Source organism: Salvelinus fontinalis, chromosome 42 (genome assembly GCF_029448725.1).
Source record: "Salvelinus fontinalis isolate EN_2023a chromosome 42, ASM2944872v1, whole genome shotgun sequence".
NCBI classification, from domain to species: Eukaryota; Metazoa; Chordata; class Actinopteri; order Salmoniformes; family Salmonidae; genus Salvelinus; species Salvelinus fontinalis.
The window spans coordinates 15,092,977-15,112,785 of NC_074706.1; the positions used below are offsets into that span (position 1 = coordinate 15,092,977).

General features: G+C 45.3%; 1 protein-coding gene across 2 annotated transcripts in view; it reads left to right on the forward strand.

Annotated features, from left to right (window-relative positions):
• The window catches only part of LOC129841280 (RING finger protein 24-like), a 53,334-nt gene extending 37,015 nt beyond the window's left edge, over nt 1-16,319 (forward strand). For both annotated transcript variants that reach the window (XM_055909475.1, XM_055909476.1), the window contains exons 5-6: nt 8,144-8,223; nt 10,921-16,319. In XM_055909475.1, coding sequence (XP_055765450.1) covers nt 8,144-8,223; nt 10,921-11,065 — 225 coding nt within the window. In that variant the 3' untranslated portion in view covers nt 11,066-16,319. The remainder of the gene's footprint in view (nt 1-8,143; nt 8,224-10,920) is intronic.
• The last annotated feature ends 3,490 nt before the right edge of the window (nt 16,320-19,809 follow it).

Below are 19,809 nucleotides of genomic sequence, written 5' to 3' on the forward strand. Positions count from 1 at the left end.
ACTGTGTTTCATGGGCTTTGAGTTGATATTGTTTAGCATTGCACCAGGTGTTGAAACTTTTATTGGACCGGACAGGGACATTCTGAAATACAACTGACAAGCTTAGCTGATGTAACTGTGTTTGGTCGTGGTACTGAACTTCGGTTCTCTCAAATGCAACATTTCAGACGACAAACGCCATGTATTTGTTTAACCATTATCTAGAAAAAGATTGCAATATGTTAGGCTCTGTTCCTTCGAGGTAACACAAACCATATCTCACTGCCAGAGTGTGCATCATGTTAAAGCTGTAATTTGTAACTTTTCTGGTGACCCCTGAACAAATTCACATAGAAATAGGAGTAATAGATCTGTCACTCATTGAAAGCAAGTCTAAGAAGCCGTAGATATGTTCTATGTGAGCTATTTCTATGTTTCCCGTTCTTAGGTTTCGTTTTTGCGTCTTTTACTTTCGGTTTTGTACACCAGCTTCAAACAGCTGAAAATAAATGTTTTTGGGTATGGGAAATCTATTTCACAGTGATTCAGATGGTACAATAATTCTCTACACTATACTTGCTTGTTTTGTCACACAAACTGAAATTAGGCAAACTCTTCGAACTTTTGCAACCAGGTTATGGTGTGGTGATTTTTGCATAGTGCACCTTTTTAAGAGCCTAATAATTACAGGCAGTGAACAACAAAAATGCAACCGCAAACGATCGAGTAACCAACAGCAGAAGAGAATGTGAGTAAAACTGATCAGCTTAAATATACCACCATATTAAGGTAGGAAGTGTTTGTGGAATATGATTGGTGCGACGTCAGCTGATGCATATACTCTGGTTTCCTGTCTGAACCCGCTGCGCTTGATAAACTGTAAAGTCGCCATTGGTCTGGTATTTACATGGATTGGTTTGTTTTTTACTGCTGTGCTACTGTATATGGGTCCCATGACACACATTTAGGCTACTTATTGATTTAGAAACGTGTGATATTGATGAAGCAGATACATCAATGAAGCGAACTCCCTTAGGTTCAAGGTTTCGCTTGAAAAAATAGATTTGTATCTCATCTAGACTAACCTGGTTAAATCCCAAAAATATATATAGGCCCTACTAGCCTCTCGCTAGCCCCTGCTACTCCCTTTAGCACGTTCATGCTAATGAAAATGCTAGCGCTGGCACCCATGTGTAAGGAGCGAACGCGCTACGTCGCTAACCGACCAGCTCACCGGCAGGGCAGGAATTTCCCACCGTGCAGAGCTCTAGTTATGTAGCCATTATTGAGTTATTCTATGTCTTTAAAAGTGGGAGAGCGCTACTGTGTGTGTGTGATTGTTGGACAGCTAAGTTATGTATTGCTGAAAATCAATAACACTCACCAACGCTGGCCGGGGGTATGACCCATTTTATTGGAAGGGCCTTGTCCAAGTAAATGTTTTGGAAAAAGGTGTATAGATTGCGCCTCTTGCAGCTGTATACATCTAACCTCCATTTGACACCGAGCATGGCTACAACAGCTGTGAATAATACATTCATTGTATCCAGCTGAACATAACCCGTGTAAATACACGTAGGTCTACACACTTGCGGCGCATCACGTCGTGTCCTTGGCTGTGTATGATGGACGGGGGTTGTATTGTGTGAGGAAGCGCAGCAGCTCAATACTGTGGCAGTTCAGTATTACAGTGTCCTTGATAGTACTCAGCCAATGGGCTTAACACTCTGTCAGATAGTGTTGCTGTGACGTTGCACTGTACAGCCGCAGCAATTTACCATTCAAAGAACATTGGGGGAATATTATACGCCAGGATCTAACATTTTAAAGGAACATTTTATGCCTAAACCTTTTGACAAAGAAGGCTATTCAAAATGTAGGACTATTGTATGTGGCTGTTGCGCTGTTGAGTGTTGACATTATCAAGCTTTGACTTTGGCTTCAATAAGCTCTCGGCTCCGTTTGACTTGCCGTATTTTCACATGCGATCCTTCCCATAGCAAACAGAGGCCTACTTTTTTGAATGAATCGGCCGCTGTCGTTTTGATAAGATAAGCCTAACTCTGGCTTTGCGTCACAAATGGCACCCTATTTCCTACATAGTGCACTACTTTTGTTCAGAGCCTTATGGGGACACAGACAAGGTCTATGTTCACAGCACTACTGATAATATCAGGAGCATGAATGAAATACCATTACAGGGGCATGGTTTGGTAGGAGCAGCAATGCTCCCTGTTTGCCAATAATTGCCTATAGATTGATTGTTTTTCAGTTTGAATACGCGTGCACACACACACTGCTTTTTATGAGCTTCGCAATGGACATCTCTGGTGACCAAGGGACTGTGGCCCTCAACAGTAGTTTTAAATGGGCCCCTGGGGGTGATCCACTGTCCCCATTCAGGTCCCCATTACGCCCCCTCACTGTCCCCACATTGTCTCCAACTCAAAAGCTCTTTGTCCCCGGTTGCGTTTAATTCCAGAAATATCTCCGCTTCACAGTTCAAATCGACCCTTGGCCACTAAGGCCATTGGACAAATATAGCCTAACCGATAGCTTCACTTTTGCCTAGTTTCCTTGCCATGCTGCTCTCTCTTCAGGATAGAGAGAAGGCAACTGGTCATCTGGAATGAAACACAGCCCCTCACCTCTAGTTCAGTGCAGTTGTAGAGGGGAGGAGGCCAACTTGTCAGGAATGAGATGCAGCCCATCTCTCCTCTAGCTCAGTGCAGTTGTACTCAGAATGGAAAACCCCCACTAGCCTCAGCCTGGGTCTCTGGTGACCCCATTTCCTTTCCAAGGTAGAGCTGCTTACCCTAACCCATAGTTAGCCTGCCTGGGCGCGCACATACACACTGACCAGTACACATTCTGATACACGCACGCACGCATGCACCTCACGTACAATACTCGCATAACAAACTGCTCATTAAGCCAAAGGGCTTTAACAGGTTTTCTTAAGTGGCTACATGGGATTAGAACTACGCAGAACGGTACAAGGAGAACTTGATTGTTTGGTTAATAGGAATTGTATCTCACAAACTGGCCTAGCCCGAACCAGCGCAAGAGAGACGTTTCTGCTGATCTTGGGTCAGTTTAGCATTTTCTCCACTAATGGTTAAGTATAGGATTGGGCAGGGGAAACTAGATCTGTACCTAGGGGAAACTTCAGACCGAACACAAGCCAAGCAACCTTTAGGTGGAACGGTAATAATAGAGCCAGACTGAATAAATGAATTTGCCGTCGTTAATTTTCATGAGGCCTGTTGGCATTCGGAGCAGAGCGGTTGCTTTTCAATCAGACACAGGCCGTCTGGCTTTGTTTTAAATGCTATCTTTGTGGACTGTGGTCTGTGTTGCTGGGTTGTTGCTCAGTGTTACGAGAGCAACGAGGAAAGTCTTATGTAAGCTGGGATGCGGACCAAGATGAGCAATGGGTGGCCAGGGCCAGTATTTATAAAGCGTGCTTGAGCTAGGATCAGGTCCCCTCTAATCTCTCGTGGACAGATCAACGTAAACATAACTGGTACTGTAGAATCTGTCGGGACTGCACGGGATGCGTAGGATAACGAGCCGCGGTTATTTGGAAAAAAAACATGTTTTAGCGTCTTTTGAATTTCAGAATGGGAGGGGACTTTCGGGCCATAACTTACAAAGAGAGAAGGTGGAGCTCCTCGTTCTAGCAGTTCTTGACCCCTTCTCTGACCAATTAAGCAATACTTTAGTTCAGGGTTAACCGATTAGGTCCCCTCTGTCCATATATTTGTATTCATTATGATTTATGTATTCCAGGGTTTGCGGTGGTTGGAGTGGTCGGGATTTTTCCCCCGCGGCGACAGAGATAAAGAGAGCGAGAGATCAGTGGTCTCATAAATATTCATATGATTACTGCTATCTCCAGTGTCCCTATGTCCTGACTCTTGAATCAATCAATCAAATGTATTTATAAAGCCTTTTTTACATCAGCAGATGTCACAAAATGCTGTACAGAAACCCAGCCTAATACTCCAAACAGCAAGCAATGCAGATGTAGAAGCACGGTGGCTAGGAAAAATTCCTTAAAGCTAGAACCTAGGAAGAAACCTAGAGAGGAACCAGGCTCTGAGGGGTGACCAGTCCTCTCCTGGCTGTGCTGGGTGGAGATAGTACATGGCCATTAAGGCCAGGTTGTTCTTCAAGATGTTCAAACGTCCATGACCAGCAGGGTCGTTCAGAGGTTGAGACAGCAGGTTCAGGGGAGAGAGAGAGAGAAAAATCCAGCAGGTCCCCGGGACAAGGTAGCACATCCGGTGAACAGGTCAGGGTTCCATAGCCGCAGGCAGAACAGTTGAAACTGGAGCAGCAGCAGGACCAGGTGGACTGTGGACAGCCAGGAGTCATCAGGCCAGGTAGTCCTGAGGCATGGTCCTAGGGCTCAGATCCTCTGGGAGGGGGGGGGTAATGACACTATGCTAACTTTAACTGTATGTAGGCAGGCTCCGTAGACTATTTTCAGTGCAGGTTGCTCTTGTAACCGTGGCTACACCCAAAGAGACTGCCTTCCAGAGTTGAGCACAGCGGCACACCAATTTATTCTAGTGATAGTAATACATCTATCTACATGCCCTCGTACACTCGCACACGCTGTGAGACCTGGGTGTGTGCTGTACTGAGCCCAGGAGGAGGTGGTGCTTTGATGTGCTGTTTGGTCCATATCGCGCACACAACTATCAGATTTAAAGCACTCCTCATCTACATGATCTAACGCTCACTTTCATAGATTCCACACACACACACACAGGAGGAGGTGGTGCTGAGACATGCAGTTTCGTGCCGTATGGAACATCACGCCTCTCCTCTCATTAGTGTACCAACATAGTTAGAGAGCGGGCACCGAAAAGAACGGACACCGTCGATCTAGTGAATGAGAAGGAGCCAGGGTTTAGTGTTCAATGGAGCTCAACAGAGAGGATGGCGTCTCGTCTCGAACTACACCCTAGACTAGAGAGAAACCTTAGAGGGCTAAGCCGGCAGTACCTCTTTTCATCCCCAGCCCCAAGCTAGTCTTTTTTTTAAAAGGGAGGAGAGGGGGAGAAGTATGCCTTTTGTCCTTGAAGTGTAGCACTCCAAAGTAGGTCCCGCCCGACGTAATACTGTAGCCAAATGGCCGCAGGTAAAAAGGATAGGCACATAGAGTTGGATAGAGGACACGCTTGACACAAATCCTGTTTGTGTAGATGTGCCCTCTATCCAACTCTAACAGCACTAGCAGTTCTTCTATATTGAGGGAATGTTACACGCATTGTTGAATATGACCTAGTAATTTGCGTCACTGTGTAGTGAGCCTCCTGGGCTGTTGTCCCAAGACAAGATGTCATGCGTTGTACTGATATGGATTGACAGTACCCTTGGACATAGTGACGCACTTAATGATAATGGTAATGTTCCGATTTCAATGTCCGGGGTACAACATTACTAGCTTTGTCTGGTTAGAGCTGCCGTTACAAGGAGGATTCACCATGAACGTTGTGGAACCACCACTGGCAGTAATGTATACACACACAATAGTGCCAATAGGTCAGTGAATGGGGTGTGTGTGTGTACAGCAGCACTGACAAGCTAGTGAGTAGATGAGCTCTCTCCAGTCTGCCGGTCTCCATCCTGCCTCTGTCAGCAGCGTTGTCTTGTACCTTCTCCATTGTGTCCACAGACAGACACACACACACTCCGATCTCCCAGTCCACACAGTCCTATTGTGACAGTGGGTTAAATGCTTCATCACAGAACGCGACACACGCGCAAAACACACACTTCTTCTCGCCGCCCACACAGAAAACAATTGTGACAGTAGGGCCAATGCTTCATCAGTCAGCCATAAACGCACTACCTCAGCCTCTCTAGCGCCCAGTCATTGTCAACACATTGCCACACACACACCAACCACTGCCTCTCAGCACGCCGTTCAATCGAACGTGCACTGCAGTACAAACAGTCTGCGTCCCAAATGGCACCCTATTCCCTACTTAGTGCACTACTTTTGACCAGGATCCATGAAGCTCTAGTCAAATGTAGTGCACTATATAGGGTGCCATGAGACTGATGCATAGCCTAATTTCTCCTGACGTGTCCTATAACATTGCCGATTTGACTTTGGGCGACCTAAGGTGAATGCTTACAGGTTAAGGCCTGTGTACGCGCACTACGCATACAGTAGTTTTTGTAAAGAACGATCCCTGCATCAATATTGCTAAAGCAGGATTGATTGAATCCAGCCCTCCACAAAAAGTGACTTTAAATACCCAGTCAAGTGTCCCTCTCTCTCCATGAGTGGGGTTCTCTTGTCTTACTACACAGCTAGTATTTGCTTCAGCATGGCCAAACTAGGCTATTAACTAGCTTACTGGTCTTAGTTAGGCCTATTTGCCTAGCTGCCTGGGCTGGCACCCTTACGCAGGGAGGTACACACACGGTACACCACACCCAGCTGGGCCAGACTGGTTTGGGCTGAGGAGACCCTTACCGGATCTAGTTTCAACTGGTTTTTAATGGCTTGTGTGACGTTGAGGGCGCAATCAACATCATCGTTGTCTGGTTGGTGGATGTGTGTGTGCGACTGTGTGTGTGTCTCAGTGGTGTGTACAGTGTAATTTCTGGATTTAGTCAGGAGGCTATGATGAATCGATCATGCCCCTGTGTATGTGTTACGTAAGTTTAATTTCTACAACCCTCCAGGTGCAGAGGCCTTTTCTGTTTCCACTCTCCAGAATGCTTCCTCTGTAACGTCACAGTTGAATTAAAGCGTTCTACTGTTTGAGGGAAAGGCTTCTTTCTCCAGCCCGAGGAGTCTTATCTCGAGGTGTGTCACCACTCTTTCTAGGCCTGAGAAATCACATATTGGGGTCTGGCATGAGAAGTGGTATATCGAGGTGATTGCTTATATCGTCGACATTCCTCTGGGCTCCAGGGCCCATAATTCTTAAAGCATCTAGTAGGAGTGCTGATCTAGGATCAGGTCCCCATGTCCATGTTGTCTTATTCATTATGATTAAAAGGCTAAGCTAACTGATCCTAGATCAGCACTCTCTGAGACGATTCATGAATATATGCCCAGAAGTGTACAAATTATATATCAAGGCGTGTTGACGCTCCCTCTGGCTATGCCCAGACATGTTTTAGTTTGAGATGCTGACGTCTGTCATCCTTGATGCGTTGCCATAACGGTACATACAAAACCCGATATCTCGAAGCTACGTTCCAGGAAAAGACTGGGTGTGCTTCCTCTATCTGTCATCTGTGAAGTCTTTGTAGATTTGGGAAATGGTGTCATTGTCAAGTGTTTTAACTAAAATAATAAAACACACAAGTCTTAAAATAGGCCCATGAGCACTTCCCTTCAGTGGGTCAAGTCTATTCAGTCGTTTTTTGGAGGTTAGTTTTGAGTCCATGTTTGATTTTCCATCCCGAGTCCAACCAATGAGTGATTATCTACCCACAGAGCATGCTTGTTTTTAGTTGCTCAGTTGAGCTGACCGTGGTGGCACCAACGACCGGAGTACAGCAGTTGACCTTTGTGTTCCAACCAATTCAACTCAACTTGAGGGTCGGCAGTACTGTTTATGAGCGAGCGAGAGGAGAACAGCCCAACTCACTATGAAATAAGACGCCCGACTCAAACGAATTGTGTGCGAAGGAATGTCGCTAAACCACAATATGCAAACTCCTCTCTCTGTTCATGTAGCCTTTTTGTAAAGCTGAATAACAAGATACAACCTCTTAGTGTGTTTCTGTTTGGATATTTGTACTGCTGAGCGACACATGTCCTCGACAAGGATAATGAGGCCTTCCCTGTATCCCAAATAGAACCATATTCCCAACATAGTGCACTGCTTTTGGCCAGAGCCCTATGGGTAGTGCACTATATAGGGAATAAGGGCAGTGCACTATATAGGGAATAAGGTGCCGTTTTGGGTGCAGGCCTTTTCTACAAGACAGTAGCAGTGGTTGGCTGTTTACGTTATTTCTGTTTTTCTGCCCTGCTAGTGCTAACAGCCCTGTTGTTCCCCCTCTGTTTTAGTCTCTCTTTCTGTCTCGATCTCGCAGTAAACTTCAACTACAGTAGCAGTGGTTGTTTTGCTGCCTTGCTAACCCTGCCCTCCCGCCCTTCTCTCTCTGTCTGTGTCAACAGATATGTGCGGTGTGCTTGGAGGAGTTCAAACAGAAAGACGAGCTGGGGATTTGCCCGTGCAAACACGCCTTTCACAGGAAGTAAGTACGCCAGAGGACTGGCTGATGCCCACACACTGTGCACAGAGCCTGTGGATGGGGCCTGGCCCAGCTAAGCCTAGGCTCTCTTCCAGACTCACTCAGGCCCCAGTCTCACAATAACATTAAACGGTGCTGTTGAGCACCATCTACATAACCCTGTACCACAGAGCCCCTTTCCCACCCAAACTGCGATTCCAAAGGATTGCCCAGTTGCACAATAAGTTGTGTTGATGATGAGCATGTGGGGCTAAGGGGACCCAAAATGGTGCATCCCGCCTCCTCACACAAAGTCACATCCACACAGTGATTCCAGCTCACTCAGCTCAGTCCATTACACACACACACACACACACAGTATGCAGCCCCATTTGCACAACAACAAGTTCTATTAATGATGAGCATGTGGGTCAAACTGGACTCAAAATGGTACACAGAGCCCTTCCCATCCAAACTGTGATTCCAACTCACTCCTTCTAGTGTAATTCACACACACTGTACTCAGCCCAGTCGCACAATAACAATAATATTGGTCTGTTGTTGATGAGCTTCAGGGGCAAAGTTGATCCAAAATGGTGGACGACCTCTTCACACAGAGTGTTTATCATCAACACAGTTAGTCCAGTGTTTCCAGCGCACTCAGCCCCAGTTGCACCATAACAGTACCTTCTGCTGAGGGGCAATGTGGAGCCAATATTGTGGACCGGACCAAGTCAAACATGTTATGATTCGGCTGCAAAAGTGATGGTCCCCTTACTACCATTTCTTCACCGCTATCCACAGCACCCACCCCCTCCAAGTAGAGTAACCCGGCACACGGCAACAGAGAGAGAGACTGAAGAAAACCGTGAAAGTAGAGGGGAGGGGGTGAATGCGATGGAGAGAGCGAGAGATTACAGAGAAAGGAAACGACCGATTGAGAGCAAAGTGCAAAGGAACACAATGCAGCGCTTGATGGATTGGAAGTCTCTGATGGCCTGGGGCCAAATGAGTTTCCTCCCCCCAGCATGACAATTTTAAATTGGTCTGTTTACGTCGAGCCTTGGCCTAGTTTTTACCACATGACAGGAGCAGGGGCGGGGCCCGCTCAATCACAACACACTGACTTGCATGTCAACACACTCCACTGATTGTGTGTGGCCCTCTGGGACCGTGCAGAGAACTAGATGGCACTAGAGAGCAGAAGATTTATGAACTACCCCCGCCTCCCTCTGTCCCCCTCATGTGCACCCCTCTAGTAGGTGACCGTGAGAAGGAAGCACAGTGGTACAGTCCCTCTCCCCCTTCACTCCTATGTGTGAATCCCTCTCCACCCCTGCGGGACCAGAGTGTACCAAAATAGAACTGCCATCCCACTGTAAATAATTCAGTAGCAATGAGTCATGGGCAGAAGCTCTAGTGTAGCGTCTCAAAATGGCACTCTATTCCCTATTTTAGTGCAGACATTTTGGCACCCTGTTCCCTATTTAGTGCACAGTATACCGTGCCATTTGGGACGTGCCTCTAGTCTAGGCCCCATCAAACTACTGTACTGTCTCACGCTGTAGTCTCCCTCTCTGTTCAGTTAACAATGCATAGCACAGAGCATCCGTATTCAGTAGGGCTGAACATGTGGGGATGGTAGATGGCTGCAGATAGAAATGGAACACACAGAACAGGTAGACATAGAACACACACATTGGAGAATGATGAGTCTTTTAAAAAAAGTATTTTTTAACAGCTACTGAGCTATTTCTAGCTGCTATGCGGAACAGTCTGCCCTGTGGAATAAGCCCGCTGGTCTTCTAGTGCTAGCTCTTTATGAGCAGTCAGAAATAGATCAGCTGGATGCAGCAGTCCAAAGAGCTGAACTGAGAGGGCTAGTGTTTAGACAGAGGGCTAGTGTTTAGACAACACTAGAAACACACGTCTAGTCGATGTTGGTGTCACCCACATTTGCAAGTGAGGATTTAAGCCTAGGGGTTAAGGGAGTTGGGTTAGTAACTAAAAGGTTGCTGGTTGGACTCCCTGAGCCGACTATGAAAAATCTGCCGATGTGCCCCTTGAGCAAGGCACTTAACCATAATTGCTCCTGTAATTCGCTCTGGATAAGAGCGTCTGCTATATGACCCTTTTTTAAATGTATTTTTATTTCACCTTTATTTAATCAGGTAAGCTAGTCGAGAACAAGTTCTCATTTGCAACTGCGACCTGGCCAAGATAAAAAATAGCAATTCGACACATACAACAACACAGTTACACATGGAATAAACATAACATACAGTCAATAATACAGTAGAAAAATAAGTCTATATACAATGTGAGAAAATTAGGTGAGATAAGGGAGGTAAAGGCAAAAAAAGGCCATGGTGGCGAGGTAAATACAATATAGCAAGTAAAACACTGCACTTTCTTGCACTGCAAATCTACCATTCCAAAGTAGAAATAGAAATAATGGGGTGCAAAGGAGCAAAATAAATAAATAAATTCAGTAGGGGAAGAGGTAGTTGTTTGGGCTAAATTATAGATGGGCTATGTACAGGTGCAGTAATCTGTGAGCTGCTCTGACAGCTGGTGCTTAAAGCTAGTGAGGGAGATAAGTGTTTCCAGAAAGATTAACCATCTTGTTTCTCTCTATCCCTCACCATCCTCTATCTCCCGTCCCTATCCCTCCCTCCTTCCTCCCTCCCTCCTCCGCCCACCCCTCTCTCTCTCTGGCAGGTGCCTCATTAAGTGGCTGGAGGTGAGGAAGGTGTGCCCGCTGTGCAACATGCCTGTTCTGCAGCTCGCCCAACAGGCGGGCGTCACCATCGACGTCACCGTGCCCATACAGCAGCACCTGCCAGGCGTGGAAAATCTGGTGTAGCGCAAAACCGCAGTGCTCACACACACACACACACACATGTACAGGTACACTTATGCCTCGATCACACCGACAGCGTCATTGCATTTTTGGTACACCAGAAGTACATTCATTTCCAATGGAACGCTGTGTTTACCTTGCAGCATCGAACTGTATGGGTAGGCGGCTTGACGGAAATGGTAGCAGAAGGTGAATGCTGAACTTTTGCCGCACGCATATCCAGATGATGCCGTGCACCATTTTGCGCAATGACTCTGTAGGTGCGATCGAGGCGTTTTATATATGATTAAAAGACAGGGCAGACATTGGAGAAACACAACAGTGTTACGATGCGGACAGAGACGAAGAAGTGAATCTGCTGCCTCTCCTCCTCTCATCTCTCTACCTTTGGTGGATTCACATACGGATTTTTTTATAATAACGGTTCTTTTATTGACAATTACATTTTTTTTTCTTGTGGACAAGAAGCCGTGGTCACTATTCTGACCGTTTCGCAACCAAAGCACTTTTCTGGGGACACCAGCGTGTGACGAATAAGAGACATAAAAACCAACAACTACCACACGTTGATATGAAAATGGCTTCATCGTTTCGTTTTCTTTTTAACGACTAAACTTGTATTTTAATAATTTTTTTTCTACAAGCACTTTAAACATTTTACTCAAACTTAAATTGCTTGTGAGGAGGTTGGAGTAGCAACAAGGTTATTTTATTATTACGATGAACCTTTTTTGTGTGTACATAGAGCCACATGAGTTCATTTTTTAGTTGAGTGGAGATTTTTCTTTGGGGGCGGGGGGGGGGGCATACTATCTTAAAGGGACAGTAGCCTCCAAATGAATTGACGTCAGGATACTCATGGGATGCTCAAGGAACCTCAGAATTCTGTGGCCTGATCCTCCCTCCCTCTCACACATGCAAAAAAGGATATTGGAGGTGTGTGTATGAAGGGAGGGTCACCCCAACCTCAGTACTTGGTGTTTAAACAACTTAATGTGAATTAAGAGGGCATGGGTTCGAATGTGGGTTTGTGACTAGGATGTGATTCATGGGTGCATCCGACTCTGCGTCCCCTCTTGCATATGAAGGTTGTACAGTTTGTTACTCACTGCACACCTCAGCGTCTGCGTTCCCAAATGGCACCCTATTCTCTAAAAAGTGCACTATTTAGGGAATAGGGTGCCATTTGGGACACAGGCTGTGTGTGTTTTTTTACAAGGCCTTTCTGTGGCCACTTTCACGGTCTGCATCTGTCATTTCAGAAAAAAACTATAGTTACTATTCTGTTTGTGAACTAATTGTTAAAACGCAACAATGCCAAGGTCGTATTTTCATTGAGAGATTTTTCACTAGGAGGTTTTATAAGGGTCGAATCAAATTAAAATAGTAGAATTCCCCAGACACACACTCCCAACTGTGGAGGGGTCCTGGCCTCAGTCACTTCCTGTGGACGAGCGACCAGGAAGTAAGAGTAACCTAACACCCCGAGCCCATGGCACCCCTAGAGCTAACATCCAATCATATGCCTCTGTTCTTGTTACATAAGAACCCCCCCGGCCCGCAGCGCTCCCAAAGCATTACTCCATTCAGCTTGTGGCAACGGAGCGCTATGAAAACACATAGTTGGAAGACTCCTCTTTGGTTTTCTACGTTTAAAAATAAATCCCTCTCTTGCTGTCCTCTGGTTTGAGTTTGAATGAGGTTTAGCCTGATGGAAGTCTAAAACAACTATCCCAATCGACACACTAAATATAAATAGTAAACAAGAGTACTTCATATAATGACAAGATGATTTATATTCCATATTGTCTCCGACGTGATCATGTCTAGAATCATATATTCTATAGGCTAATCTTTATGAAACCTAGAACAAATACTGGTCCACTAAGGCAGGGGTTCTTAAACCTTTCCAGTTTGAGCACCAAATTAGAAATTGATTATCCTTCCCTGACCCAAATGGTCCGCCAACAACCCAAATGAAGAAGAAATAGTGCGTGATTATATTATCACATGCCCAGGTCCCACTTTGGGTCCCGACCCATAGTTTAAGAAACCCTGCACTAAGGCATTGTTGCATTTTGACCGCTATACATAAACGTATAAAACCAGACACGTTTGCTCAGTTAATTGCATTTCCATTTCCAACTTTTGACACAGAATGATGGTAGTGAACGCTACAGGGTGACACGGCACTGCCTTGGAACGTGAAAGGCTTGGCGAAATGTACCAAGTTGTGACACTATGCAAACTAAGCAACAGACCGTGTCTCTTGTTTGCTAGCCGTTACTGATGTAGTAACAGGAGCACCCGGGCATTCACTTCGTTCTCAATTCAGTCAATGATTCAAAGCTGCTTCTATGATTTAGTAATTACTAAAAGCTATTTAGCTTTAGCTTAGCATTGATCTAATTATGCTACGAGGGATGTAGGCTAAGCATCTAGTTCAAATTCTGGCAGCACTCAGCATATCGGTAGATGTCATTGAGCTGGTATAGGGCCTGGTCAGCAGTCGTAGAGAATAGGTGTTTTAGCAGGCTCATTCTAGCGCTTTCCCCAATTGCGCTCTCCGCACTGGTGTTTTGTTCACCGCTACACACACACACACACACACACCAACCCCTCCACCCTGGTGCTTTGTTCACCGCTACACACACACACACACACCAACCCCTCCACCCTGGTGCTTTGTTCCACCACCTTTTGTGGAATCACTGTAGTAAAAGTGCTGTGTGATAGTTTGGAACAGAGGGGGAAACAGTGTCCCATAGGTCAGGGGTCAGCTTGTGTCAAAGGTCACAGACTAGATCTAGGTGATGGGTCATAATAATGCTGTTCAATACACCTTCATTTATAAGGCAGCCTTGTCTGTCCTAACAGGGTCGGTTCGGTTCTTCCCTCTTAAGTGTTTGTAACTTTTCAGGACCCCGGCTTTTTCAGTGCCGAGCATCAGGCCCAGCTCCAGAACCACTGCGCTCGTGTCTCCTAAAAATGGAATGGTATTCTTAGAGTTCTAGTCAATTCTATGAACCGTCTTCCGTTTTTGAAGTGTTAAGACCACAGAGTCATCAACCACCCAACGAAATTGACTGTGTCCATTGGCCTTACTTTCGAACAACAACCGAGGGGAATGTTAGCCTACTGTCGCTAGCTGGTGAAAAGAATAGTATAACATTTGTTGCCAATATCAGAAACAATGTCTCCCCCCGCCCCCAATAATATCTATTGTGTTGGAGGATGACGATTGTGATTATATTTTTTTTAACTTGTGCTTTACTTACGATGTGTGTTCATTTTGGCCATTTGTTCGAAGAGACACTAGTCTGGCCGAATGTGGAATGAGAAAAACCATAACCTTTTTATTGAAGGCGCCCGCCGTTGCTAGCATGTGCGGGTCGCTTCGGTACCCGTGTGGCTACACACACAAATGTGCCTCCCAGGAACCAATGGAGGTGTCACCCTTTCTGTATATCACTCAAATATAAGTATATGACACACCTCTTTGTACAAAGAGACTTCGACTCTGATATTCATCTCAAAACTCCCAACTTTGGACCAGTCGAACTTATCTTTTGACAACTAGCCCCGCCACTTTCTTATTCCCTTAAGACTCCCATATTGTAACTCGTAGCCAACATGAAACACAGCCGGTCTTGAAGCTTCATCCTCTACTACGTGTGGTTGTCTCTGAATTTACGGTTTAGAGGGAGATATAACATAGGACTGGGCGAGACCGATAATGTGAAAGCATGCGATGAAATGGCGACTGCACCTGCAACCAATTGTACCATTTGTAATTGTACATGGAGTAGTAGTAGTGTTGGTAGGACGGCATACTGCATAAACACTTTTTACTGTGAGGGGTTGTGCATTGTGCACCGATAATTCTTCCATCGACAACACTGCATCTGCGCACTTAACTGCCATTTGCCCAGCCGAGAATTGTAACAATGCCAGCCATTATGTAATGATTTCTTTCAAACGAGAGTTGAAGGTCAGAAGAGAACCCTTATCTATTATACCCCATTTCTTCCTGTGTAACTCCCTAATCCTTCCCCCACGCTTCTCGGACCAGACATGGTTCTAGGTTCTCTCCGAGTCCTGGAAAGTAGCCACGGTCAAGTGCCAGAACAGCAGGCAGTTATAGGCCCTTACGCAAGAGGAAGGAATAATATGTATATTCATAGTGAATAATCACCTATCGTCTACTAGTTATTACTGCACAAGGTACCAGGCCAAATCTATTTGGAAAACATTGGGAGTTTGGCCGGTTGATGAATTTAGTGATGAGTCACCCCACTGTAATCTCCATGGACGTCAGCAGTGTTCCAGAGACCGCCAGACTATTGGGGCTGTAATATTAAAGGACTATGATGTACTTGCTTCAATATCATGAATTACTGAGAGGAGAGTGAGGCTCTTTGTCACGACAGCAACCAAATTACGTAATAACGGACCCCTTATCGCGTATCCTTTCTATAAGGTGCTTTTATCTCAGAAAGTATACCCAGAGACAGAAGAGGAAGTGGAACATCCCACTCCCTCATTTTTGTTTTCTGTTTCAATGGAAGCCAAATGAACTAAGTAGACCAGACCAAGCTGCTATCGCATTGGTGTCTATAGTAGAGCCATCCCCTTAAGTAGACATTTTTTTCAATGGTAAACGGCCTGAGTGAACCATCTTTTGTATACCTAGCTGTTGGCACCCATTTTGTGGGCCAGGCCTCAAGGTCAAAGCTGTGTAATTGGCCGCTTGGGCCTCTAACACGTCACTGCCTCACTGAAAACTTTCTCAATGTTGTGTATGGTGTGTGTTTATCCAGTGTATAGTTCTTGTAGTGCGCTACCCCCGTTTAAGTACATCCCCTGTCTCGCCCCTACCCCACTTTATACCAACCTCCCACTATGTCCAATAGCCACCACCCTCTTCTCTCAGTGGGTCAACCTACCCCACCATCTTACCCCAACCTCCCACACTTTCTTCCCTTGATGGGTGAACCCTACCCCACCCTCATTGGGGGGTCTACCCATCCTACCCTGTGATATAACATTGTTTATAGAATTAAGAATTCTGCAGCAGAATATTTTTGAAGAAATTTGCTGTACAGTATTTGTAAGCTCTATTTTTGTATATTTAATTGCCATTTTGGAAAGAAAAAATAATGAATGCATTTCTTTTGCTAATTCTGTTTTATTCATAATGTTTTTTTGCATGTGACTGACTTGAACTGTAAATAAAATTACCACATTTTGGAAATAATGACTGCCTGTTATGCTTTATTAGTAAAGTTCCTTTACTTGGTTGTAGCAGCATCTTTAAAGGGGCAATACGGGATTCAAACAGCAGTGGTTCACCGCCTCATTTTTTGTAAACAGCTGAGGGATGGGGCTGGTGAAATGTAACCACTCCAATCACAGATTGCATTTACATTTACATTACATTTAAGTCATTTAGCAGACGCTCTTATCCAGAGCGACTTACAAATTGGTGCATTCACCTTAAGATATCCAGTGGAACAGCCACTTTACAATAGTGCGTCTAAATCTTTTAAGGGGGGGGGGGGGGGTCAGAAGGATTACTTTATCCTATCCTAGGTATTCCTTAAAGAGGTGGGGTTTCAGGTGTCTCCGGAAAGTGGTGATTGACTCCGCTGTCCTGGCGTCGTGAGGGAGTTTGTTCCACCATTGGGGTGCCAGAGCAGCGAACAGTTTTGACTGGGCTTAGCGGGAGGATTGCGACTAACATTGTACTGCAGCGGAAGGTGATTGTTTACTGTGTCAAATAGTTAGCCAGATCTCGTGAAGATGCGGTAATACTCCTGAGGGGCATACAATGAAGGATATAAACAACAATTTCTAAAGTAGGGGTGTGGATCTGAAAACCAGTCAGGTACTGGTGTGACCATTTGCCTCATGCAGTGTGACATCTTCGCATAGAGTTGTGGCCTGTGGAATGTTGTCCCACTCTTCAATGGGTGTCCAAAGTTGCTGGATATTGTCAGGAACGAGCTGTCGTACACATCGATCCAGAGCATCCCAAACATGCTCAAGTGACATGTCTGGTGAGTATGCAGGCCATGAAAGAACTGAGACATTTTCAGATTCCAGGAATTGTGTACACCTTGTGACATGGGGCCGTACATTATCATGCTGAAACATGAGGTGATGGCGGCGGATAAATGGCACGACAATGGGCCTCAGGATCTCGTCACGGTAACTCTGTGCATTCAAATTGCCATCAATAAAATGCAGTTCATTGTCCGTAGATATGGTGATAGGCTTTTAGAAGTGCCGTCTTTATTTTATTACTTATTGTCATGCCATCTTTGTACACAAGTACCTTTTCCCCCCCAATCCTATTTAAATAATTGTATTAAGTCATACAAACGTTTTACTGTGCATCAGTGGAGTTAATCTCAAGAACATGGAAGAGCTGTTCTTGGAGAGAGTAGTGCGGGCAGGAGCGAGAATTGCCACTGACCTGACAAACCCACTCGACCAGGAGTACCAGCTCTTACCATCAAGCTGCCGATACAGAATTCATCATTCTTTCCCACCAGTCAGTGGAAGCTGCTGAGGGAGGACGGCGCATAATAATGGCTGGAAAGGAGTCGAGGGAATGGTATCGACCACATGGAAACCAAATCGTTGATGTGTTTGATACCATTCCATTGACTCCATTCCAGACTTTATGAGCCGTCCTCCCCTCACCAGCCTCCACTGCCACCAGTATAAGTCAGTTGAATAAATAACTGGTCAACCCCTCCCAAAATTTACAAACTGAATTACGGACTGTATCCACGTGTTCGCTGCTGTAGTTATTGCTAGTGATTTATGTATTTATGCACCTATTGGTGATGCTGTTGATGCAATACATTTCCAGAAAGGGACACACAATAAATACTTATGAATTATTATGACACAATCTATGCGAGAGAGAGGGCATCTTGATTTTCATTCGTCCTCAACTCGCAGCTCAGACACTTCATTCAGGATAAATGGAGTTCGCCCGCCCCGGAGCAAGTTAGTTCTGAAGGATTCGTTGCCATAGAAATGTACCTGGCTAAAAGGTGAGACACTTTGGTGGTACTGGTTATCCCGAGTTGAACTCAGTTGACCAAAGATACCTCTGTAATGCCTCAAACCTGATTTGTAGTGTAGGACTTTGGTATGACGTAATACCAAGGGTGGAAATGTACTCAAGTGGCTGATCAAGACTCTTGGCTCACACACTGCATCGCTAGTTGCGTAACACCAACTAGTACAGATGCAGACCCACCCCAAACAAACAGCAACACTCCATATTACATAAATTAGCTTGTGGCCAAACTTGGCAGGTAAATGCACGGTGCCAGTATGAACTTCCAGTGTCAGTACACTGGTATTCAGTCGCTGCCCTATCATTCCTGTTACAACAACAGTAAACAAAGTGGAAGGGTGGTTTGTCTAATAAATGGCAACAAGCCTAACCTCACCAAAGATTGTTGATAAATGAGAGTTTACTCAGGCCGTTTGCCTGCGGACATTTTTTTAAGGTTCCAGTCTAAGTGGGCGTTTCCTCTTTTGCGTGAGCACTCTTTTCCCGCGTGAACTCACAGCTCTTTCATATTGGTCACGTTCCACTGCTCAGCCATTGCATGCCTCAACCAATGGTTGCGTGCCACGTCGTCGACTGTGTCATCGGCTGACAGATTGCTAGAACGTGGTTAGCTGATATGTAAAATCAACAACGCCTCGGCAGAGGAATGCGCCCAATATCTGGTATGTTCATGTGAGAGGGGGGACAGTTGGCTCTGGTCTCCTTCTTGTCTCCTCCCGCACACCCAGAATTTGTTGGGCAGTGAGATGTCTTGCCATGGGGCACCCCCAAAACGAGTGGGGTGTCATGCTTTCTCTACCATCTCTGCTCACACTTTCCTTACCTCAGAGCTCCACAGCAACAACAGGCCTCAGAGTGTCTGTACTGTTCTCTCTCAACATGCTTTGGCCAATCAGAACGTCTCTACTGTTCCCTTCTCTGGTGTCGAGTGAAATTAAGGATTGGCTGGTTTAGATCCCTCAAACTCAACTCTGGACCTCGAAGCCAGTTCCACTGCAATTTTTTTCATTGTTCCCCTCTAATTAGGGACTGATTTAGACCTAGGAGACCAGGCGCGTGTAATTAATTATCAGGTAGAACAAAACAGCAGCAGGCTTTGGACCTTGTAGGGTAAAAGTTGAGTACCCCTGGTTTAGATTGTGTCTGATAATCATGTTGTACAGGATGAACTGTGATTGACTAAGACTATCATGAGAAATCAGCCAAAATCATTTCTCTACTGGTTTGGGACAAACACATTCTCAGGTTTAAACCAATTTATAGCAGGTCTCCTTTTCTGTGATCTCCCGGGGCCCCTGAGGTATCGAGCATCTCAGAGCAGGAGTACAGATTTAGGATCAGTTTTGTATTTTATATCACAATCACTAAGGTTACATGGACAGGGAAGACACGAAAACTAGATCAGTACTGCTACTCTGAGATGCTTTATAAAATACGGACCGATTAGTGAGTAAAGTGGCACCACTAACTTACTACCTGTTGATCTAAACATGAGTTTGGTGCTTGATTGACCATTTATAAAGAATCCACAGAGGTTTACTGTATGTTTTAAGGATATGGGGCCCAGAAAGTTAGCCTGGATAAACCAGACTAAACACTGCACTCACCATTGTGCATCCCATCTTTCAGTATGGTGTAACCAGGCTACCAT